General features: G+C 40.3%; 1 protein-coding gene across 6 annotated transcripts in view; it reads right to left on the reverse strand.

The window, feature by feature from the left end:
* STK39 (serine/threonine kinase 39) overlaps positions 1–26,636 on the reverse strand; it is a 307,203-nt gene that overhangs the window by 239,521 nt on the left and 41,046 nt on the right. For all 6 annotated transcript variants that reach the window (XM_079131857.1, XM_079131858.1, XM_079131856.1 and 3 more), the window contains exon 2: positions 11,079–11,191. In XM_079131857.1, the coding sequence (XP_078987983.1) occupies positions 11,079–11,191 (113 nt within the window). The remainder of the gene's footprint in view (positions 1–11,078; positions 11,192–26,636) is intronic.

Raw genomic sequence — 26,636 nt, forward strand, 5'->3', positions numbered from 1 at the left:
AAAACGGGGGGGCTGGGACAGTGCCCTACCCATCTGCTGAAACTGAAGTGGTAGCCACAGAGACGCCCCTCTGCTGGGCAGCATGCCAGGGGAAGACTGATAAGGGCCACCCACACACGTCTGCTGCAGCAGCTCAGCAAACTTTACAGACCAAAACATGGTATGGTCTTTTAGATGGACATGTTAAGGTTGTTGGGGGAATACAATGCATATGAAGAATCCTATCCTGGAAATGTGAAGGGTTTGGATGAAAAATAACCTTCAAAATGGGGGGAAAAAAAACCTGCTTGAATAGAGTACTTATGACAGATTTCCATATATTGCTTTGTTTTCTGCCCCCCCACCCCCAATTATTTCTCCTGTATCAATGGTACTGTGGACAAGCAGGAATTCTGATTAACAAGAATCTGATCATCCAAGAACTACCTAAAAAGGGCTACACTCTTAAGTGACACCAGGCTCTGAAGCTTGGCTCTGCCACTGGCCTGCCTGCATACCCAGGCAGGTTATCCAGTCTTTGAGCCTCAGTTTTCCTATCTGTAAAACAAGATTAATACTAGCATGTACACAAAAACAAGCAAAGGTAAAACTCCTTGCAGAAAGCCTACTACATAACACAAATGTTAAAAGTTCATTTTGTCTCCCATATTAATTCTCAGTTCTTTGTTTGTGAGCATCCCTATGCTGATCACTAACCTCAGTCTCCCAAGTTCCTGTGTCTCACGGCACAAAGAGAAACCTTGGCAGCGGCACTCCTCTCTTCCTGAGAAAGGTCACCTGACAGAGTTTGGCCCTGAAGGCTCAAGGACTTTCCTGTAAGGCAGGGTTAGGTCATTTGGTTATAATTTTTTAGCTTCTCTCCTTCCTGCACTGTTCCCTTCTGTGTTTTCCTAATGATTTCACCCTATGTTTAACTTATGTTACTTGTCACATTCTACATATCCTGGTAAGCTGCCTCAAAGTCTTTTGGAATAAGGACTCTTAAATATATACTTACACAAAGGGCTCAAAAAAGAAGGAGAACTAATACAAATTTAAAGATATAAGGCTAGGCGTTATGGTGCATTGCCTGTAATCTCAGCAGCTCAGGAGGCTGAGACAGAAGGATTACAAGTTCAAGGCCAACCTCAGCAACTTTAGCAAAGCCCTAATAAGCAATTTAGTCAAAATTAATTTTTTTAAATGGGCTAGGGATGTAACTCAGTGGTAAATTGCCCTGGGTTAAATGCCCAATATCTAAAAAAATAAAAATTAAAAATTAAAATATAAGAATTAGGAAACACCTAAAAGTGGTTTCTTTTTTCTGAGAACATGAGATTTACAAACACTAAAAAAGATTTTATTGCTGAAAGGGAAGAGTTTAAATGGATTCTGAATTCAAAATATTAAACCATACTTAATTAAAATTATATTTTCAACTTACACAAATTCTAAATAAATACTTATTTATCAGACAATGGTGGCAAAGTATCTTGTTCAACCTTCCTTAAGAAATCAAACCTGTTCAAGCTCCAATGTTACTTGCAGGTAAATGTAAGGAGATACTATTCCTTACTTTATTCTAAAGCAGTGGATCTCAACCTTAGCTGTACAATGAGATCAGAGGGGAACTTTAAAATATACCAATGCCTGGGTCCCAGTCCAGGGAGGCTGATGCAAATTGGCTTAGGATACAGCCTGGGAATTAAAATTTTAAAAAATTCACAGGTGATTCTCCTGTGAAGCCAAGGCTGAGAACCTCTGCTTCAAGTTAAGTACTGAGATGCATTTTTCTTCCAATGAAACGGGGAAAGGTCTAGCTATCAGGCACATTTCCACATTGCAACTTAATTTAAACATATATATGTAATATATACTATATATGTATGTCTATATATTACAATTATTGTCAAATAAAACATGTGTTTCCAAACAGAAGAGATAACCAAATATACTCTGCAATTTAAAGAATTCCTTAAATGACAAGGGGGCAACCTAGTTTAATAAAAACACTTCGGAAAGTCATTCTCCAGCTTGCACTTCCATAATGTCAGCATTGCTAGGCAAGGTAACTTAATCAATATTCATAAATAACTAAATACTGTAAGCAGCATGATTTAAAATAAACTTCAGTGATTTTGAATGTCGGCCAAGAAATGGAATAAAAAGATTAACAAAACTCTTTCAAAAGCAATGTATTTTTCTGGACTATCATTTCCAAGCATTAAAAATGTCATTGTGAGTTTTTTAATTATAAAAATGATATACTTTCATGCAATAAACTCTGACCTCTTTTAGGAAAAAATACCAACAGAGAAAACCTATTCAAGGAAGAGTTAATCAAATATCATCTTGAACCACTTACAAATGAACCGACAAATTTTTCTCACCACTTAGCTCTATAATTCTTTTCATGTGATTTCATATCTGAGTTTATGCAAGCATAGTTTAATTGGAGACAGGAATAGAAAGGGAAAATGCCTAGATATTTTGAAAACATATCTTTTATATGGGAAGCATAAATTCTGCAACAGCCTTAACGAGTACTTATAGAGAAGTCTTTTTTTTTTTTATTGTAAACAAATGGGATACATGTTGTTTCTCTGTTTGTACATGGCATAAAGGCATACCATTTGTGTAATCATAAATTTACATAGAGTAATGTTGTTTGATTCATTCTGTTATTTTTTCCCTTCCCCCCACCCCTCCCACCCCTCTTTTCCCTCTATACAGTACTTCCTTCCTCCATACTTGCCCCCCTCCCTAACCCTAACTCTAACCCTAACACTAACCCTTCCCTCCCCCCCATTATGTGTCATCCTCCACTTATTAGTGATATCATTCGTCCTTTGGCTTTTTGAGATTGGCTTATCTCACTTAGCATGGTATTCTCCAATTTCATCCATTTACCTGCAAATGCCATAATTTTATCATTCTTTATGGCTGAGTAATATTCCATTGTATATACATACCATTCATCAACTGAAGGGCATCTAGGTTGGTTCCACAGTCTGGCTATTGTGAATTGAGCAGCTATGAACATTGATGTGGCTGTATCTCTGTAGTGTGCTGATTTTAAGTCCTTTGGGTATAGGCCAAGGAGTGGGATAGCTGGGTCAAATGGTGGTTCCATTCCAAGTTTTCTAAGGAATCTTCCACACTGCTTTCCAGAGTGGCTGCACTAGTTTGCAGCCCCACCAGCAATGTATGAGTGTACCTTTCTCCCCACATCCTCGCCAACACCTGTTGTTGCTCGTATTCTTGATAATCGCCATTCTAATTGGGGTGAGATGGAATCTTAGGGTGGTTTTGATTTGCATTTCTCTTATTACTAGAGATGTTGAACATTTTTCCATATGTTTGTTGATTGCTTGTAGATCTTCTTCTGTGAAGTGTCTATTCATTTCCTTAGCCCATTTGTTGACTGGATTATTTGAATTCTTGGAGTAGAGTTTTTTGAGTTCTTTATAGATTCTGGAGATTAGCGCTCTATCTGAAGTATGATTGGCAAAGATATTCTCCCACTCTGTAGGCTCTTTCTTTAGAGAAGTCTTTAAAACTAGACAGAACTGTTGTTGCAAAAGTCTAAAGTGTCATGGCATTTGGAGGTCTGGAAAATCCCCCCAAAACAGCCAGGAAATCACAATGGGTAAACATCTACTTGCTAACAGATTAAAATGTACAGCCCAGAGCTTACTTGCTTAATTATGGTGTCACAGAATTGGAAGCTCTGCAAAAAGTGAGAAAACTAAAGAACTTGCTGGAAAATGTAGAAACCAGTGATACACTTACTTTCTTCCAAAGAAATGGGAAAGGGAGGTCAAAGAATAAAATACTTATTTTTTTTTCCCCCTGCAGTGCTACTACTGAGCCACACCTCTAGCCCCAGCCCTAAAACAATGACACTGAAACACTATAAGAAAACTCAGTGGTGGGACTGTGGTTGTGGCTGTGGTAGAAGACTTGCCTTGCATGTGTGAGGCCCTGGGTTCCTCCGAAGGAAGGAAGGAAGGAAGGAAGGAAGGAAGGAAGGAAGGAAGGAAGGAAGGAAGGAAAGGAGGAGAGGAGAGGAGAGGAGAGAAGAAGGAAAGAAAGAGAAAACTCAAGCAATTTGTTTCAACATTAATATATATTTATAATATATATATCTATATATAGATATAGATATAGATATATGACAACATCTTAAGGGATCCAAAATTTCTGTGAGCACCATCATGGAATGGGACTCAGACACTGTCATCTACAACGGCCTTTTGATCATTTAATGAACTGTGACAGGGAGCACTTGAAAAAGTCAAGTTGAAGACATCATTGAAACAGAAACAGGAAAATTTTTCTTTTCAGCCAATCCGTACTACTGGAAACCAAAGGGCCAGCTTTCAGGACTGCTGTACAATCTGGTTTCCTCAAGAAAGGGCTGAGAATGTGAGGCATGCTATGTCTTTTCCTAGGCATCGCACAGGAAAAGCCACTGGGGGTTCTTCCAGGGAACCTCCCCACTCACCAGCCAAAGGGGCAGAGACCCCTCCCACCTTCCCCTGAGTACTGCACAGTCCTTTTCAAAATAGCCCAGGAAGGGACAAAAGCATTCCTCTTAACCCAAACCTTTCCCGTTTTTGTCTATGAGGATGGCATAAAAAGTGAGGGTCGTTACATTGTGTTCAATCTGAGGGGTGCTACTCTGAAAATGAGCTTGTGTTGGATCTCTGTTACTGATAACACACAAGCCCAGAAAAGTGTCTTTGCCATGATAATTTTTGGTTACTTTTTGAACAAAGAGCATGAGATCGAGCCCTCTTCATGAGCCATCTCTAACAAATGTATAAAAACACTTAAAAGTAAATTCAATTATGGTATTTAGTATCTGAAGAAACTATGGTATAACTTTTAAATTTGATGTTCCAAAAAAATGAAAACTGCTTTCTCCAAATGAATTATACATATTTCTAAGCTAATGTAACTTTAGAACTATAAAAATAAATTTGTTTTGCATATAAGTATTCATTCTCTAATTTCTTAAAATGTTTTCATGTCTTCAAAACAGCCCCAAATTTTCCACTTCTAATCCTGCCTTGAACTAGATGATAGATACTTGGATAAACACAAACATTAAATCACATGGAAATAATCACAAAGCTGAGTAGCAAGAAACGAACAGAACAGAACTTAGTGGTTCAGACCTGAAACATTCAAAATAGTACTCTATCTAGTGCAGCAGGCTTCCTTCTCAGTGTTAGGCCCTTGGTGTATACAACAAGCAGACAAACACAATTTGTTCCCATATATGATGAGGAATGATCTGGGATATGAATATTTACTACTTTGAAAATTCTTAAGATCAAAAAGAATGGAAAAATACTTTCATAGTATTCGGCAATAAAGAAGACATATGGATTACACTACTTGTGGTCAACTTAAGCTGGAAGCTTTTTAACCAGTGCAATCTTTCTACACAAAAACAAGATTTCTAAGGTTTATTCATTTGTTGTTGTTGCTTTCCTATATCTCAATTGAAAGAAAGAGAGGGGCAAAATTTCTGCCTTGAGGGCCTGCTTAGAAATCCCCAAATATTATAACTTCATTTAAAAGAAATAGGATAAGCCTGCGTCAGATAATAGTTAGGAGAGAACTGTTCCCTTCAAATGATCATGAAATCAGTTAAGTATCTAGAACCTTATTCTACAGAAGAACCTACAAATCATAGCTAATCCATCTGTTCCTCTAAGGGAGGGCAGGCAGCAGGTGGGAAGAAAGGGAGGGAGAGAAGGAGGGAGATAGGGAGGAAGAGGAGGAGGGAGGGCAGGCACAGCAGATAGAAAAAAGAAATAGCAGCAGAAAGCAAAATGATAGCAGTGGCTGTATTCTCATGGAAAAATGCTTGATTTACCTATAAATCCATTTAGAGAGATACAGCAAAACACCTTTAAAAAGATGATAGAGGAAGACAGGGCAAACCCCAGAATGCATTGGGTTCAGGGCAGCTAGATGACTGAGGAACTCTTTCACTATGTACACAGGAGAAGGGTCAGCATACTGTGCATCCTAGTCCTTGACTTACAGGTTGTTGCCATACCACAATACCATAGTGACCTGACTCTATCCTAAATTATAAAGTATGACTTGCTAGTAATTTATATTTTTATTCAAGTGAATTTAAAATCAAATTTGCAAATATACACAATCATAGGACTTTGGTGAGAAAAAAATAAAATTTTTCCTTAATTCCTCAATGAGCAAAACAGGGACTGAGAGCCAGGGGTGAAACTGATTTGTGTAAAGTCCTTGAGAGGAGATTGGTGGGCAGTGAGGAAAGCAGATCCCAACTTAGGGAGAATCTTCCCTCTGCTGCAGTGCCCAGCACTCACCACTTCTTACAGTCACCACTTCTTTGAAATGACTTTGTTCACATCTGTCATCCATCACAACTAAAATATTTTAATGATCATTACATAATTTCACAACAATCACTTAATAACACTTTTGGCCTTCTTCTTTTCTTTGTTTTCACTTCTTTTTTTTTTTTTTTTTTTTTTTTTAAGAAAACAATACTCTCCCTGGCGCGTGGGCTGTGATTTCTCCCACAAGTATACAAGCATAGCTCTCCTACCTCTAAAACTCTTATGTTTTTGATGGCATTGATGTATATATAAAGATCAAAGAATAAGACTGAGTTTTCTGTGACTAAGTACCAAAGACACACTAAAAATATGAGAACTCAAGTCTAGAGAGAAAGGCCAAGAGGGATATGGTTAAAGCCTAAGAGTCAAGGACAAGTAAGGGGATGAACCAAACGTTCATCAATCCCTGGATAAACCAAGGAGCACACCCTAAAGGCTGGAGAGAGTATGTTTTAGGGTAAAAAAAAAGAAGGACTATATCATATCTACGGCATTTATTTTATCAACCAATAAGAAGCTGAAAAGACAGATGACTTCAAAAAAGACTGATTAATTGTCTATTCATGTAGTGGATTTCAAGGGAAATCAAGTGTGCTCTAGGGTAGCATCAGCCTTTAAGGCTGACCACAAAAGAGAGAACCAAGCTCTTTCTAGAAACCTCAAGCAAAGTCATCTTTACATAGAATATATTAGTCTGCAAGACATGGGTCAGACCCATTTAGCAAGTCTTAAATTCCCATTGGAATGCAAGGACCCCTCTCAGTGGGAGACACACTGGAGAACAGTAATATGTCCACTAACTTGCTAAACCATTTCTATGTAGATAGTGAAGAGGGCAGAAAAATATCTATGACTTAAAAAGCCACCAGGTCAGCATGGTGGTACATGCCTATAAACCCTAGCTGAGCAGGAAGATCACAAGTTCAAGGTCAGCCTGGGTAAGTTAGTGAGACCCTGTCTCAAAATACAAAATAAAAAGGGCTGGGGATGGAACTCCTTGGTAGAGTGTTTGCCTAGCATGTGTGAAGCCCTGGATTCAATCCCCACTATTGCAAAAAGTCAAAAATAAAAAATAAATATCTTGCCAGCACAAAACAAAAGCGTAGATACTCATTTACTAGTCCATGGGTTCCTCAAAGGATAGCGACCCTCTTTGTTTTCCCATCACAGAGCTCAGTGTCTAGCATGTAGTAGGATTTAATAATTATGGTGTTAACAGGTTCCTGCTCTAAAACTATAAATATCTTCCAGAGGGTGTTAGGCTAATTAAAATGAGTCACTATTCCACTGTGGGATTGACAAAAGTGGGAGTAACAACAATTGTAGGAACTTATCAGTGCATCTGTGCTGGGTGGTCAGGAGTACATAAAATAACCAGCAACACCTGCTTAACCAAATCATTACACCCAGACAGATTAGGATCAGCTAAGGGCCAAATTTCACCACATAAGAAAATTCGCAAGAATGCACAGAAAAAGTATTAGTTTAGATTGACTGAATGCTACTCTCATCATGTCAATAGAAACATTTACTCTAGTGTTCCAACCTAATCGTTATTAAAGTCAGTTTTTAGTGAGTATACTACCTTATACTCCCACACACACCCTCCAAACTCATCCCTTTAACAGGCCTAAGCACACAATGGAAGCTCTGCATCTGCCAAATACATAAATAAATGTATTTTAGATATGTAACTACCTTGCTTTTGAGAAATGTTATGTACTCATCTTAATGGTCTCAGTTTAAATCACCAATTACTTAGTGCCAATGAGCTCATCTAACTTTTCTTTTCCTCTCTGCAATTTTCAGAGAAGCTGGCACTGTAATTATCACTTTGTTTCAGAAATGAGGATGAGTTGGATCCTTCTTAGCAAAATGTGGAACCAACTCCATGACCACAGAAACATGTGCTGACAGCCTGCTGACATAAAGAAGCGGGCTAAGGCCAAGTGTCCAAAACTCATATGCCAGCACACGTGGCCTCTGAACAAGGGAGGTAGGGACAAGGCAGAGAAGGGGGGATAGGGACAGAGGGGCTGGGGTGAGTAGGGATGGAGCAGGGATTGGGGGTTGGGAGGTGACACTTTCATCAGGAGAGGCAGATGCTCCAACCGCCAGCAAATAGTCGATAATTGTGACTTCTATGACATAACACTTTCACAAGATAAAGATCCCAGTGGCCATTGTTTCTTCCAAGAACAATGGTTTCCAGTTAACTCATGGTACAGTCTGTGAGATGATGCAGTGCACTGACCTGTATATAACATGCACCCATGGAATTAAAGGATTATTAGGATGCCGGATGTCCAAACACTGCCAAAATGTGAACCCACAGAAATAATAAAAGTGCAAGCAACGGCAGTACTAGAAGTTGAAAGGATGACAGCAACTTTGCTCCACACAATCTCATGTGTCAATAAACCAGACCACAAAAGTCTGGCAACCTTAGAAAGACTATACTATGAGTTCTATTTCTCTTTGTTTGAAAAGGACTTGGGAGTAGTACATCCTTAAGAACCAAAAGCCATTCTTCTCTTCTCTAAATATATCAAGACACCAAAAGGTCAAATGTTCAAGGTTAAGGAAAGATCAAAACAATAAACTTATTAAGTTTAGTATCCTTTCACATGAAAAATAATGATGCATACACACTATATTACAACTGGACATCACAGGGAGAATAAAAAGGATGAGAGAAATAAATTAACCATTGCTAGTAGGCAAACTCATAAATCAGACTAATGGAGCTAAGCACACAGTCATAAAAGTACTAGTCCTTAGACAGTCAGCTATGTTACGAGTACCTCCAAATGACACTGCTATAACTGGCCCCAGGAAAACCAAGGACAGAACTGGAATGACGATCTCCCTGCTGACCTCCAATTGGACCCTTACATAGCTCCCATGCCCGGCAGCCAACTGCTGATGAAAATGTGGAGTTTGTGGGCAACTGAGGGCTCAACAGACACCAGGGAACATAGCATTTGCTGGCCCAGGAGACTGGGTCCAGGACCACCAGCTGCACACAAGAGCACAAGAACTTTAAATATATTCCACAGAAATATTCTGCTGATAGTTGAAAGATGGCTGGGACCTCCAACACAGCACCCCCAAAAACACAAACATCGGGAGCAATTTCTCGATATAACCAAACAGTGCATAAGTTTCATGTACACTCCGTACCTTAAAAAAAAATGTTAATGTACTTTTATGTGCAGTCACAGATTCTGAGGACTCTTAAAGGCATCTTAGAGATCTTTCAGTTTAGCTCTTTTAAACTAACCCAGAGCTCTTCGGTAACTAAAGTTAAAAACAAGTTAGTGGCAGAAGCAGAACCCAACTCTCCCCAGTTTTTTCAAAGCTTTTTCCACTCTGGGAAAGTGACCTTGAAAACCGGTTAAATGACAAAGGCACAATTTTATTGGTCACCACATAACAAGAAATAGACAAGCATGCAGTAGCAATTTCCATAAGAGCAAAGCAAAGTTGAAATTTTAAGAGTAAAAGTCTTAAATGTATGCATGCTTTTAAAATTAACAATGAATTGTGGAAGCCCTAGCTTCCATCTAAGTTTTGATCGGCAATCTGTTGCTTCACTCCCAGCAAAATCTATGCACTATGTAGCCTAATTTAAAATGGAAGGCCAAATAGATCTGGAAAAGTACAGCTTCATCCTTGTGCTTAATTTATACTATAGTGTACTGTAATTAAGCCTGAAATAAAAGCTATATTCTGAGTAAAGACAAAAAGCTCTTGTTAATGACATTCCATTCCCAATGTAGACTATAACAAAAGGCTTCTTTATTTGGAGCCAACCGTCATTATACTTTGTAGCTTGTATGGAGCTATTGGACTAATATTTGTACTGGGATTAGTGTTGGGATAACCAATCAGTTAACTCCTCCACCTCAGTTTTCTATTATCCTCAAACAAATGGCCAAAAGGGAAAAAAAGAAAATTGGCAGGCAGAACGACAACTATATTTATGAGATTAAACTCTCAAACCCTTCACAGTTTGCTGGGCAACTAATAACCATTTGCCAAGCTGTTCATTTAATAATGAGTCAGTTAAGCCAAAAGCAAATGTTCCTTCAACCAAGCGATGCTCCTACAGTCATACCCGCACTGAAGGGCCCCAATTATTTAAGTAACATCCTTCATCCCAAATAAAAGCAAGTTACCATGTAAGAAAACAAACTCCTGCCATCACCCAAATGCAAACTGCCATGTGTTGTTTTAAATGTCTCTAATTTGTAATGTATTTTTGTAATTTATTAAAGCCAAAAGGATTAAGGAATATTTTAGGGAGTAACCCCTATGGATGTCATACATTCTAGAGGGAGGGCCAGAAGCTCATCATCCAACTCTGCAGTCTAAAACGACGTGACTTCTGGCATCCTACAGTGTGTTCCCATGATGTATATAACAGTGTCAACACTTGAGACCACTAGGATTACATAGACTGAGCCAAATGCTGTTTGTCAAAGCAAAGTAAGGCAAACATTAGACAACACAATGATAGAATATGGTTAATCAGAGGAGCAGGAAGTGATGTGGGCTTGCTTCCCAAGAAATGCAGGTGTCAAGATAGAAGATAACACCAACCCACCCAGGAACAATTTGATCTTCTCCCAACCAACTCTGCACACCCAAGGGTTAAGAAAGGCCAGCAGCAGATACCCCTTCTCTTGTACTTACTAATAGTTCATCCATACTGGTCTGGCATTTTTCCAGGTTGATCCGCTTTATTGCTACGCGTTCTTGCCTGGGCTTGCATAGGGCAGCCTGCACCACAGCAGTAGCTCCACTGCCTAAAATGAGATAAGAACAACAGCTATCACATGGTACACGGTCCAGCTACTATTTGTGACTTTTGAAAATAAGTACCTAGTTTTTTAATCTTCTATTTGGGGAATCCAAAATGTTACCACTTGTTATCTTAAGTTCTAAAGTAATTATCTGGTGGGGAAAAAAGGAAAATCTACATGTTTCTACACAATGGATGACTGAAGACACAGGGACAAGGGCTGTGGGCATCCACACACACTACCCTGCATGGAAGCTATTACCGTGCTGATACTTTCTAACCACAGTGCTTTTGCAATGGATCAGGCTCTTTTTCCACTTTAGCCCAAACTAAACCACTCCAGCCCAAGCTACTTCAGGGCTTCCACAAGACACTGGGACAACCTGTCCGTGCTGAGCCTTCCTGGAACTTATTCCTTCAGCACTTACTCTAAGATGAGAAAAATGAGATCAGCCCCAGTATTCTCAGGTTGAAAGCACGACTTTCAAGGAGGCCAAGCAAAATGATGCAAATATGTAATCACAAAAGCTCTAGGCATACAATAAAAATAAATTTAAAAAAAAAAGCTTTAGGCATTCATGCGAATCTCCCATTTCTAAGGTTTCGTGATCCTTAGCTGATGCACTCAAATTCCTAAGAGACAGGCATGTCATCATCCATATTTTATAAGAGCAAAATGTAGACATGTAATGATTGGTGGCAGAGCACAAAGAGCTCCTAATTGGACTTCTATTCCACAGGGGCAAAAAGGACCCCATGTTAAGGCATCTCAATTCTGCAAATAAAACCAAAAATGTATCCCAATCACATAAATCCAACACTGCAAGACCGCCAAATGAAAGAAAGAGCCTGTGCTTGGGACTGTGCAAACCTCTCAAAAGGTTTTCTTCAGGAAACACTTCTCAAATGAGTCACTGGCTATCATTAAAAATGGGAAAGGGGGCACTGGCCATAAAGAAGAGAGCTCAATATTAGCTTCCCCAGTACATGTAATAAAAAGGCATGATTCTTGTAATGGAAACAAGGTAGTCCCCCACCCCCAAAGACACACCCAATTGAGTGTTTGCTCTACCATTTCTCCTGTGGTTTCTTCATCAGCTCTGACCCTCTTCACTCTCGTGCTCTAAAGCCGGGTCTCAGCTCCAACACTCCTATTCTAGGGAAGCCCAATCTGTGTTCCCCAGGGAGAAGATTCCCTTGTCCTGACCACCCACAGTACAGCAAGCACTTTACTCATGAAAGTTACCTTACAAACCTGTACATTTTTAGCATTAGCCTCATTTTATATGTGAGAAAACTGGGACTCAGAAAACTCACCCAAGGCCTCACAGCTAATATGCACCTAAGCTGGAATCTGAGTCAGTCTGCCTGACTCCAGCATCTTGCTTTTTTTTCTTACTTCCCAATAGCCAGAGCACACCTTTCACTTCCTCACCTGTTTGGGCCTTGCTGGGAAAATATTTTCTTTGGTCCCAAACCATTCAACAAAAGAGAACCAACCTGCAGGGAAGGGTCATGTGAGCTCACTTTCTGGGCTCAGACTGGAAGACAGTGTTATCTTCAGAGGTTGTTTAAATGACCTTCCCTTCCTCTCCTTGACCTCTCTGCTCCATGGGCGGCTACTCAGAGTCCCACCAGGTTGGCTTCATGGGCCCTGAAGATCACAGTCTGCTGGATTCCATTCAGAATCCTCCAGATACAGAACCAAACACTACAAAGGTCCCTGGTGATAGTAAAGTATATTTTACAGTCTCACTGAGGGGAGCTGCAGAGACAGTATGGCAGCTGGTTAGCACTGGGCCTGGTACCCAGCAGAGAAACCAACAAACAGCTTTAACTAGCTGCTGATGGGAAGCAATTTTTGACTCTACCTGCTGTAAATCTCCTGCCAACCACACTCCATCATTAATCCACAGGCAAGAATATTTTCAAGTCAGGAGAACTAAAGAACAGAAAAGAAGAAAATCAACTCCCACAAAGGACAGAACAGGTGTCTGTAATGGGGCTACCTCTCATAGTCAAGTCCTTGACTATTAAAGTCCCCTGACTTCCATTAATACATGCGAGAATACAGGCACAAATAAGAAGTCCAAAAAAGCCAGCGGGAGTAGTAAAGAAGGAAAGTCTTTTATTAGAGCTTTAGAACTAGAGAATTGTTATCCTTCACAATTACAGCTGACTGAAGAACAACTGGCTCTCATCTCAAGACAGAGAAAATGCGAAGCTTCCTGACCTGAGGTCATTGTCACAGCATGAATGGATTTCATCATTCATTCAACACTCTGGGAGATTCCACCCTGAATCCAGAGATGTCCTTCAACAAAAGCCATGGAGATCAAATTCAACCCCTCACATTATGGATGAGGAAGCAGGGTCTGGGGAAGGATGAAAGATTTTGTGGGATTGTTTTTTTGTTTTGTTTTGTTTGGGTTTGGTTTGGTTTTGTTGCTGTTAACGGAATAACACAGGATTAGGACCCCAGGACAAGGTCTCCTTAATTCCTTGTCTACCACTATCTGCACTAGGCTGGTGATTTTTCAGATTGCCACTCAGGATTCAATGGTCAAGAAAGCAATTTACTGGTGATAGAAACTAGCACATTTTGAAAGGAATCACCAAAATGCATCTTACATATTAAGGGTAAGAATTGCTTTATTAAACTTTGGTTTCAGTTATATCCAAGCTGCACCAAGACATGTTCTGTTGTGAGTCACGATCAAAAACTGGAAACCTGCTGGACTAGATTAAGATACCCAGGATTAGAGTAAATCCAAGCTTTGGAAGAAGAGGAAGTGACCTAACTGCATAATTCCTAAGGACATTTAGAAATGATACAAACAATTTTGCTCTGATTTTTATACACTTTGTTGATTAGTTGAACAGGAAGCTAAAAATGTGAAGTTGTAAATCCAGGAATTAGACAATCTTGAGCAATGTGAGGTAAAATAGTAGCAACTAAATGTTAAACAGCAACTTGTCTTTACTTTGAATGATACATATAACTCACTAACATTTGGTCCTATGTTTTCAGTTATGTATCATTCACTGTTTGGGAAATAAGAAGCTCTGAACATTTCCGGAATTTCTCATTTATCCTGACTCCCATTTAAAATAAAATAAATCATTCTATAGGATTATGGTCTATATGCCCAAACTAAGAGAGTATGGCTTTCAATGTTTTCGAACATTGCTTAAAGTCCCTCTATCTCAATTCACTTTTGGTAAAAAAAATTCCTGGTTAAACACAGCTGCTTTCAAGTTTCGGACAGTAGTTATGTCAAGGGCAATCAGAGGTGAGAGATTCTTTTGAGTTCATTACCAAGATGCAGACTCTTTGAGTAGACACATCTCTTCTTATTTCCCCTTTTGTGCTGCTGGCAGTATTAAGAAAAATCACCAGAAAATTGCATAGTTGCATTTTACACTTTGAGTTATCAAAAAAAAAAAAAAAAATACTTCATGGAAAGACAATTTAGTATTGTAACTTCATATTTCACTAAGTCTACATGAAACTAACACAAAGACTTCAGTATTTCTTTTGTAAAAATCACTACTATTGCTGATAACAATCTAGACAGTGTTCAAAGTTCCTCCTTCTATGACCCACACAATGAATTCCTTTTTGTACTTAGTACTAAAGTAAAAAGATCCCCTTCCCAGATAACTTAATGGATAATGAGAAATATGTAGCATCATGTTTTCCTTTTTTTGTCCTGACAGAAAGTTCAGACCTAAATTTCATGCTTAATAAAAGCAATTATCCTTAGCCCAGATTTCCTGTGACTTCTTCTTGCCCTCTTCATTATCCAGCCCTTATTCTTTACGCTTAATTTAGTGGTACTTCCACTATGCACACAATGTTCCTGGAGCCTACTAGAGTAACACCTTCTTGAAACATTACTACCTGGCCACTTAATGTGAAAGAAAAGCTTGTGCTTAACACCCACAAGAAAACTTCAGGCACAAAAAGGCAACAAAAAGATGTTTGCCCAAATTAATTCATCAACAAGCAGTAATTAAAACTCTACCAAGTGGCAGGCAATTCACTAGATAATGAAGATCCAAAGGTGCCTGCTCCTCTTACAAGTAGAATACATCCTTTTGTGGGATCGTTTCCTATATAGCAGTTAAGAGCAATGACTGGAAAGTTCCTGAGAGCTGAATGTCTGTGTTCCCCTAAAATTTATATGCTGAAGCCCTGCTATGGTTTAGATATGGGGTGTCCCCCCAAAGCTCGTGTTAGATAATGCAGGAATGTTCAGAGGTAAAGTGATTCGATTATGAGCTGTAACATAATCTGTGGATTAATTCATTTGATGGATTAATAATTGAATTACTAGGTGGTAACTGAAGATAGGTGGGGCATGATTAGAGGAAGTAGGTCACTAGGGGTGTGCCCTGGGGGGTTATATATCTTGTTCCTGGCTCCTTGAGCTCTCTGCACTTCTCATTAGCCATGAGAGGAGCAATGCTCCTCTACCATGCCCTTCCGCCACGATGTTCTGCCTCACCTTGGGTTCAGAGCAATGAGTCAACTGACCATGGACTGAACCTCTGAAACTGTGAGCCCAAATAAACCTTTTCTTCCCTAAATTGTTCTTTTCAGGTATTTTGGTCACAGTAATAAAAAGGTGATGAACAAGCCCTACTCTGTCCCCAATGTGACTGTAGAGATAGGGCCTTTGTGTAGGTGAGGAAGGTTAAACAAGGAAGAGAGATAGTATCATTATTAAGAGAGAGAATAGAAAATTCACTTTTCCTCCCTCTCCCTACCATCTGAGTACGTGGAGAAAATGTGCCCATCTGTGAGCCTGGAAGAGTCCTCACAGAAAATGAGCCAGACAACACTTTGATCTGGACATCCCAGCCTCCAGAACTGTGGAATTAAATTTTGGTTGTTTAAGCCACCCAGTCTATGGTATTTTGTTCTGGTATCCCAAGCAGACTAATACACAAAGCCTTTAAACATTGTTCTAAGTCACTCTCCCACCAACATCTAGTGTAAATAATGCAATACTAATTACAAGTCCTCAGAAACTTCCTAATTAAGTTGACGACAAGAAGCAAGACTCAACTAAAGGGCCTCTGACAGGCCATTGTAGAATTTCCAACTATGGGAAGAATTCTCATCGATGGTATTGATACCCTGTGACTGGACCTAATTTCTATTTGAACTTCAGCTCCTTTAATGGTCATCATAAAATCCACCTGTGTGGCTTAATAGTATAATGTGTTTCACATCCCTGGAAAACATCAACTCAATGAACATGAGGCTCTCTCTGGGACTCGCTGCTCCATCTGTAACATGAAAGAGGGAAATGGCATCACTTACATGGTGCCCAAGGGACAAGAGGGCACAGCAGGCCCAAGTGTACTAAGTTCATTCTGCTTAACACCAGGAAGATTCTGCTGGCTTTAAAGAAAGGAAAGGAGAGCTAAATTTGGAAAGCAAGAGACCAAATGATTTCTGAGATCTGATACAGCGTGTTAAGAATTTAAAATAAAAAAGAAATCAGAGAATTCAGGGTTAGCTATGAACTAATATTCTATAGCGAACTTCTGGCTTATAACATACTTTAAAATCTAACCTATATAATGATTTTAAACCATTTTTGTCCATCCAGGTGCATAAGTTTATATCTAGCCCTACCATACACTAACTGCTTAACCTTAATAAGTTACTCGATTTCCCCACACCTTAGTTTCCTCATGGCAATAACAGTACCTAGCTCATAGGGTGGCTGTGAATCAAATGAGGTAACATGTGGGAACCCCTCAGAAATATGCCTAGTACATGGTAAACACTAAATCTTAACTAGTACTGCTCCTTAAATCTCTCCAGATCAACTGATTTCCTGTCAACTTGACATTTAATGCTATATAGTATTTCATGATAGTGATATATTATAATTTATTTAGACCTTTTCTGTTGATGAGTGTTCTCTTTATTTCTAGTTTTCCTCTCAAATATGGCAACGTTGAAGCAGCAGGATCACAAGTTTGAGGACAATCTGGGCAACACAGCAAAACTCTGTCTCAAAATAACAAAATAAAAAAGGGGTGGAGATATAGCTCAGTGGTAGAACACTTGCTTCACATGGACGAGGCTCTGGGTACAACATCCAGCACTGAAATCACACACATACACAAAACATACACACACACACACACACACACACACACACAACACACAACACACACCTTAATCCATAAGAGCTGTTCTTTATGTTAAAGTGGGAAGCGGTCAATTGTCCAGTAACTCCTTTCTATAAATGACTATATATATAATTTTTTTCTTTTGGTACCAGGGATTGACCACTGAGCCATATCTCCAGCCTATTTTGTATTTTACTTAGAAACAGGGTCTTACTGAGTTGCTGAGCACCTTGCTTTTGCTGAGGCTGGCTTTGAAATTGCAATCCTCCTGTCTCAGCCTCCCAAGCTGCTGGGATTACAAGCGGGCACCACTGCACCTGCCTAACGGCAAGATTTTTTAAAAGGCATTACATTAGCCTCTGACCTTCATCATGGCCAAGGGAAAGAAGTTCTATCATCACATCCTACTTACATGAGGAGCACCAAGCCAAAATTTTAATATGAGCTTGACCATCTCTTAGAACATGAAAGAATTCCTTCATTATGCTTAATGGATATGGAAAATAAGAAATTCCTAAAATAAAGAGGCCTGAGAAAAAGAAGTAAAAATGAAGGCCATGCACTGACAGCCTTCATTTCCCAGGACAAATGTGTTCCAGGTGCCAGACAGCTGCAGACAGGGAGGAGGTGTTTTATCATCCTCAAAAGAAACAGTGTCTAGGAGGCATTATCTCCTCCAAAGTAAATCCTCTTCAGGCACTGTCTGTAGACCTTGACCAAAAAGGCCCACATTCCTGACTGTCCAAGCAAACTGATATATGTTCACTAGACCACCCCTCAAAATAATCTATATAAACCCAGTTCCTTTCTTTGTTCCACCAGGACAGTAGGTCCACGGGCACCATTTTTTCATCCCCCTGAATAAAGAGAATTGGCATGATGCATGTGGTTTGTGTCTTGCCTGGTCTTTTTGCTCTAACAATGCTCACCTGTCCTTTGCCAATAAGCAGAGTCCAGAGTAGTATCAGGCTTTCTTTTAAGCGAGGATGGCTGGTGGTGTGTAGTAAACAAAACAAATAGCTTTGGATCAAATGATTTCTTCCAGTCCTTACTTTCCCCAGTTCACTCTGTGTGTTCTGTTTATAACATGTGGCCAAACTCCAACCTCAAAGCCCACAAAGCCAGTCAATCACATGAGGGCCAGAAATCAACCAGGGGAAGATTCTGTTGGATGAACCCATGTGAGCTCTACAGGGCCCAGCTGCTTAGCATGGCAAGATTGTCTGGATTTTGCCGAATAGCTAAAAACTCATATTTTGTGTAAGGCTCTACTGACACTTACGTTTAATTTTGTGTGAGGGAGGTGGGTGCTGGGAATTGAACCCAAAGTTTCTGCATGCTAGACAAGCACTGAGTTATTATACCTCTAATGCTTGAGATTAATACTTAAAAATAAAAAGTTTTGTGACTCAAATACAGGCAGGTCACATTTTGCCCAAGTATGTGACTGCTATTTAGTTTCAGAGGTGTACCCTTTGTAACCTGATGATCCAGATTTAAATTTATTAGATTGCAGCTGTAAAGTTGCCACTTTTATGAGTCAAAAATGGTCACATTTTAGAATGGGAATTTGGTTCAGTGGTAGAGCTCTTACCTCGTATGTACAAGGCCTTGGTTTGATTCTTACCAGAATTAAAAAAAAAAGCGATGTTAGGGTTTAGATTTGAGGTATTCCCCAAATGCTCATGTGTGAGACAATGCAAGAAAGTTTAGAGGTATAATTATTGGTTTAAGCCTTAACCCAATTAGTGAATTAATTCACTGATAGGGATTGTGTAGCAACTATAGGCAGATAATAGGGTATAGCTGGAGGAGGAAGGTCACTGAGGGCATGCCTCTGGGGTACATTCTCTCTCTCTCTCTCTCTCTCTCTCTCTCTCTCTCTCTCTCTCTCTCTCTCTCTCTCTCTCTGTGTGTGTGTGTGTGTGTGTGTGTGTGTGTGTGTGTGCGCGCGCGCGCTTTCTGGTGCCATGTTCCCAGATGTTTTCCTCTGCCACACTCTTCCACTAGGATTTCTGCCCAGAGCAATGGAGTCAACCATATAGGGACTGAGACCTCTGAACCCCTGGGTGCCAAATAAATTTTTTCTCCTCTAAAATTGTTCTTGTCAAGTCTTTTGGTTACAGCAGTGAAAAAGTTGACTGAAACAAGTCATATTTTACATGGCTCAACAAAATATAGGTATGTGTTCAGGGCACTGACCCAAAGGCACTAACCCAAACTGTGTAGCCCATGTTGCTGTCCATCTCCCCTTCCCATTTTACACAGAGAAAGCCTCATCAGAGCTACTCTTCTGTCATCTGCTATTTTATGTGAGAGGAACAAATGCACAATAAAATCTCAAGTCAAACATAAGGAACTGTAATTGAGAGGCAGATGTGACACATGACTTGCTACACACATAAATTTACAAAACAGATTCTAACAATGACCTGTCTAAATATGCAGTACAAAATCGGGGGCTACCTTGAGCCTGGCACAGCAAGACCATACTTCTCAAGGCAGCTATAAACCAACGGACCCTCCTCGATGCTCTGGCATGTGTCACAGCCACGCTGGCAGAGTTATGGCCTTCTGTGTGCCTTGGCTCAAAGAATGAGTTAGAGCTTCCTTCTGGGGTGTTGGAGATTTAGAGCTTACTTTAAAATGGCAAATGCCAGGCCGAGGTGGAGAAACCGAAACTTAGCAGAATGTCTCACTTCTGGCCTGGACAAAGTACCTTACCCGGGAAAGCTGGCTTATTAAAACACTTAGAGGTCACAGACCCCACCAAGAAAAGCAGCCCTTAGATGTAACTCATCAAGGACCATCTGATAATACCACAGAAAACAAAAAGCAACCCAGGTTCTGATTTGAAAAGAGAAAGAAACTGGGATGTGGAATCAAACTGGAATGAATGAAAGAAATGCACCTTGGACCTCAGGTTACATCTAACCCAACAAGAAAAAAAGAAACCTAGTCTATATTTACTAAATATGCAGAAGGTACATAGATTGGGATTATCTCACATACAATATAAAGAAAATCAATAATAATTTTATAATTTTTCAATGATAGTTTAAATTATTATTAGAGGGTACAGTTAAATTCTAGACACCAGGTTAATTAAATAGGAGTGGCATGTGCTAAGGAGCTATTAAATAGCAGACTCTACTTTCTAACTCATTATGATTAATATTGAGATTTATTCTAGACATTTTTGTTTTCTGAATGATACATGGTAGATAGAAAAATTACTTTGCATATGGTTATTTTGCCAATTGAAAATACACTGAGCACTCACTGAGGGAGCACTTGCCTACCATTTGCAAAGCCCTAGGTTAATCCCCAACATCAGGAAAAAAAAAAAAAAATTAGTCTTAAGAGCACTTACTTACAGGTCGAGCCCCTTAATGCTGAAACTTTTTCTAGAAGATTAGTCCTAATGTTGAGACTGGCCCAACATAACTATAACCTCCCCATCAGTGAATGTTCTACTTTTTAAGAAAAAGTCCACCTGGTTTTGATATGGGGCTAGAGGAATAACCTGCTCCAGGGATTAATTATGGATCATTTGGGGTGCCTTTCCAAACACCCCGACCCACAGAGCCAGTCACTTCCTTAAGGCTCCCAAGGCCTCTCCTAGCATGCACATGCTCACGGAGCCTTCTCCCCCTGCCTTCTTTTTCCTAGATTCTGCCCTTCTACCCAAGCCACTGCCTGGAACACTGGAGGCCCTCAGTAAGGTTCAATAAATGAAACCCATTCAAACCCACCACTAGGGAGGGTGTGAACTACGGAGGTAAAGTCACATTCCAAGTTGGATCTGGTGGGCTACATGCCCCATGTGCAGGGAGCAAGCACACTTCTGCTCCACATGGTTTCTCTTCACTGCTTACTGCATGTGAGTGGCTACGTAGGTAGTTGTGGAGCCTGTGGCAGTTAACTTCAAGAAATAATCCTGGGAGGCCATCTGCCTTGAGGGTCTGATTTGCAGAACACCCAGTTCAGTTCTGAAGCCAAGTAGCACAGGACAGTTCATTCTAAAAAGCAATGTTCCATTAAAATGTTCCACATTTTAAGCAGCCAATCCACTGGCCCCTGCTCGACATACCAGAGCCACACAAAATATGATAGGCTAGTATAAATTAGGGCCTTCAATGATTCTACTTGAAGAGGGGATAAGCAGCAGGCCATGACAGCCCTGGGGATGGGTCTTAGGAGACACTGCATCAGGACCTGGATTACAGGATGGACACCTTCAGATAGAGAAAATCTGATTTTTATGCTGAGCCAAAGGTCACTTTTGAAGTCCTTGCCTCTATACACGCAAAACCCCAGGATCTGGCAGGACTGAAAAACTTCCTGGTCTGCTCTGAGCAAGTAGCACAATTCCTCCCAGCAAAACCCATTCATTTTACTGATTACATCAACCAAATAGAAGCCAACACTCCACAAAAGAATGTCCATTACTATTCACACAGATAAAGAGATACACCCACTGGCAAAAGCCAACAGATACAAGTGTCCTACTTTGAATATGTATGGCATGGTGGTGACCTCTGATTCCTTAACTGCTCCAGCCTTAAGCCACCTGGATTTGGGAAGGGTTCTAAATACAAAAAGAGGAGCTAGATCTACTTTGAGGTTGGTTTTGCCCCATCCCATCTCAGCTACATGCATCTTGGTTGGCTTTGTATTAAGAAGAAAAAGGTATCCATCTGGCTGGACACAACCCAGGAGGTGCAGAGCCTGACAAGTGAACGATGCACAATTAGTGGGGAAAGCTGCTTTCTCCCAGCTAATTGCATCAGAAATTGTTGTCTAAACAGGAGTTGAATTTTTAGCTCCAGGGGCAGTGTATAACCTTGGTAGCTTTCAGTCAAAAGTTATTAGCATATTCACAGCTTCCATCTCACTTAAAAAAAAAAAAAAAGTTTGTGTCTAAGCCCCACATGCCCTGGATTTGGGCAGATTCAGAGACAGGCTAACTATATCCATAACAAGTAAATATTTGGAAAGTAGATTCTTGAGCCCATCTCCAAACTATTGAATGAGAACTACTGCAACTGGAGGCCTAGCATCTGCATTTTATAAAAGCATTCTAGCAATTCTCCCACACTTCTAAATTTGACAATCACAGCTCCTGGGTATTGGTTTCTCTCTCCATTCCTTCACCAGGATTCTTGGGCTTAAGGAAAGTTTATCAGTCAGGGGTTGGTTAGAAAAATAGAAACACCATCAGGTATAGCACCTGATACTATTTGGTATAAAGATTTGGTCCACTGGGTGCTAGAAGACTGAAACACAGAGCAACACTGAGTGGCTTCAGGAACAAACTACTGCCAAGAGGGCTGGAGGGCCAAAGGAAGGAGAAAGGGGCAATCAGAATCTAAAGCTCAGGGGAGGAAACCCAAAGGGCTGGGGCTGGGTCCCAGATATCTGAGGAGAAGGTGCTAGCACTTCAGGAGCTGAGAAGAATCTCATCAGACAGTCTACGGGGGCTGAGAGCCACACAGGACTGGCTAGTGAGAAGTCTCTGAGGGGTTCCAAGATGTATAAAGCTGGAGAGAAGAACTGAGAACTCCTGGCAGAGATTTGCAAGACCCTTTCTAAACAAAGCTGACAAAACCAATCAGATGAAGCCTGTCCCTTCTTCCCCCCCGACTCTGCCGTCTAGAATACCCCTTCAGGGGACCCTAGTAGCAGAGTTTATGAGGAATACAGCCGGCAAAGGAGGAACCTGGTCTGCCCATTACCAATCCAACAAAAAAGCAGATTCTAGAAAGGTCTATCTGGAGCTCTGAGGCAATCATTTAATAAGGAGTCAAGGGAACATGATGTCCATCAGCTCCACCAAGAGACAAGGGCCTCTCCAAGCTCTGCTAACAATGTCAGGCTTTATTGAAATTCTCATTTCTCTCAGTTTTCAAACTCAGTTCCTAAATGACCCCTTTAAATATCTACACTCTCCCCAAAAAGGCCAGCCAGTCCCTCTCTACTTCCTGTTGGTGGGATAGTAGAATCCTTACTGGGATTGAGGGTCTGAGGTCAGAGAGCCTGAAGCCAAGTGACCTTGGACAAGTTGTTGGTGTGTTATGCCTCAGATTCTTCTATTATAAGAAGCAAATGGCAATACCTACCTCACAGGAAGGCTGTCAATGTTAAATGCGATAATATATGCAAACGTAATAATGTAAATGTATCTGAGTCATAGGTGTTTAACAATGTCTAAACACTGTTACTATTACCAACAATATGATTATCCCAGAGACAAGGGTAGAGACTAGAACTAGGTCTACGGCAACCTCTAGAGAAAATGCATTTTTATCTCCATTTCCCATGATAATCTCTGCTCCCAATGAGGCCCAATTCCCGCTGGTTTCCTATCAACTCCCCCTCTCTTCAAATCCTACCCCTGAGAGCCAGCACTCACAATTTCTGTCTCATAATGATGGGTGTACAGGAAATTATGCAGAAAAATGATTCATTATTCAAGATACAATTAGCCTCACTTCTCAGATAATTCAACATCCCTGGCATCCCATGAAGCAGCAAGTAGCCTTCTCCTAGCTCAAGGACAGAAGGAAAAAAGTCCATTTACTTTAATGTCACCCACCCCACCGTACCTCTCCATCTGATTTGATTGTCCTCATAATCTCACTCCTGCTTATCTGGTCTCCCCTGGCAACTTGACTTTCTCCCCCAGGTTACAACTACAGAACAGGAAGTAAGGTCAACCTCTGCATGAAAAATGTCTCCCTTCCTCCCTGCTTCAATACACTCACCCAGAAGTGGCCATGGTGATATAGTCTGAGATGACAGCAGAACACAAGAGCCACAAGGGAAGAGATGCTAATTACAGAAATGCAAATGCCTAGTATCATGGACTTCAGGGTCTTGACAGCCCCTGTAGGCCTGAGAGCACTGCTGGGCAGGAAGGAAGAGGCAGAAGGGCCAGACCATGGCTAAGCCCTGAGGGAAGCAGCAGCACGGTCTGTGTCCACCAGCCCCACCCTTGGGGCTCCAAAAGGAAGCCACCCGCAAATCTACAACATCATCAGTGGAGGCTGGTGGAAGATCAGGAGACTGTTCCCTCCTGCAGTCCTGCCAGAAGCCAATCCAAAGTATTAGGAGGATGTTGGAATTAAAAGACATGGAGATGGCACGAGGGGACACCTGAGCATCCTGTGAAAATGTAGATGTTGTTTCAGGCCTTGGGCATCTGAATTCTACATTTCTATGATTCCAGGTGAAGGAATGCTGCTAGTCCATGGACTACAGATGAGTTACTAGAGCATCTCAGACACAGCTTCTCTCCATCATCCCCTAAACTTCTAAGCACCTACCTCCTAAGGAGACACTAGAGCACCTGGAGACTTTCTGACCCACCTCCTAGCCCCTGTGTGGCCCAGCAGGGAAGAAAAGGGCTCCTCTGCTGACAAGAATCCAGAAGAAGCAAATTCCTCTACAAGAAACCATAATTTGGGACTTTACGTGTATGTAGCTCTTCAAAAGTGAAGATACATCATTCCCTCCGTCCAATAACATGTCAGTTAACTCTGATTTTTCAGGTGCATTTTCAGAAGTTCACTACACACAAAAGATGAGGACAATTCTACTTCCCCTCCTTAGCAAGAAACACGTCATTCAACTTCAAAACTATTTCCAGCAATATGGTTCAAATTAAGTGGGACTCCAGTTAAATGGACATTTATTTTATTAATCCAGAAAACATGATGCATCAAACAGTATGGGTAACTAAGGAAACATAATAAATAAAGCTGAACAGCCAGAGCACTGCACTCACTTTTGTTCAACACACACTGAGCTCCAAGTCACACATTAAATAAACTTCCTAATAGCAATGCTATGTCTACACTCAATGGATATAGATGATCTGGCAAGATATTATAAGAAAGAGAATCATTGAAAATGTTGGTATTTCCACTAAAATTACTTTCTTGCAGCACAAAGCCAGCATACCCAAATCTACCATCTACACTAAGTTGCAACAGACTTTGATCAGCAAGGAGCTGCTACCCAGAATGGCATGAGTTTCAGTGAAGGTTACAGTCAATCACTTAATCATTTTTTTAAGCCACTAGGCTTATATGATTGATAAGTACTTATTAAATTGAACTGTGTTTCCTTTGTTTTATTTACTCCACTTACTTTAACAAAAGTATTCAGTTTCATATCTCTGCTGTCAAGTTCTTGGTTACCTAATATTTCCACCTTGAATTTTTCATCTGTCTTAGAAGACAGTTAACACACCCTGATTTGCCTTGTTTGCTGTCAAGATAATCCTACCTACCCATGATTTAATTAAAAAAAAAAAAAAAAAAAAAAAAAAAAAGGCCTGTTGGCTAAGTCCTCAGGTTTGGGTTCTGGGCTTTGACCTAGAATACAGTATATGAACAAAAATCCTGGAAAAGTCCAAAATTTAGACTCGGTCTCCTAATGTGTTAGTGTCACATTTTTATATGCCAAAAATGAATTTTCAACCCATCCAGTAATGACAGCAAAACTGAAAATTATAACAAGTAAGTCCTTTACCATTAACAGGAATGGATGAGGAGAAGTGACCAAAAACATATGATCTGCTGACTTTTTTCTACTAGTTATATAATAACTTCACCATGCAAATAATAAATAGCATCCTGGAGTTGGAAAAAAAAAAAACTTCAACTTATATCTCAAACAATAACAATGACAGATAATACACATTTGCTTACTCATTCAGCAGATTTGATGGAGCTTCTAACATGGCCAGGCAATATTTAAAGTATTGGAAGAGAAGCAAAGAATAAAAAGTAACCTGGTTTCCTACAATTTACATTTTAATTTAGGAGGGGATGTAGATTTCAAAATAAAAAGAGTCATGAATGAGATCATTTCATATTACAGTAAGTTATAACAAATAATATTGGTGGGAACAGCATTTGAGCTATGAGAGCAGGCAAGTTATTCTGAGGTGGCAATATCTGGGGTGTTGAGAAGGAGCCACCATATAAAGATCTACGGGCAGAGCACTCCAAGAAGAAAGGACGGTATGTGTAAAGGGCTGTGGCAGGAACAAATTTGGAAAGTTCAAAGGACAGAGACAAGTGTAATGTGGTTGGAGCTCACTGATTAAGAAGGTACGTGGGAAAAGATGTTTGGACAGGTACAGGTAGGCAAGAGAAAGAACACACACAAAGTCATGTAGACAAACATGAGTACTTTGGAGTGTTTTGAAAAAAGAATGACAAGATCTGGCTTACATTTTACAAAGGTCACTCTGGCTGCTACATGGAGGCAAGGTGGTATGC

The sequence above is a fragment of the Sciurus vulgaris genome, assembly GCF_902686455.1.
Source record: "Sciurus vulgaris genome assembly, chromosome: 3".
NCBI classification, from domain to species: Eukaryota; Metazoa; Chordata; class Mammalia; order Rodentia; family Sciuridae; genus Sciurus; species Sciurus vulgaris.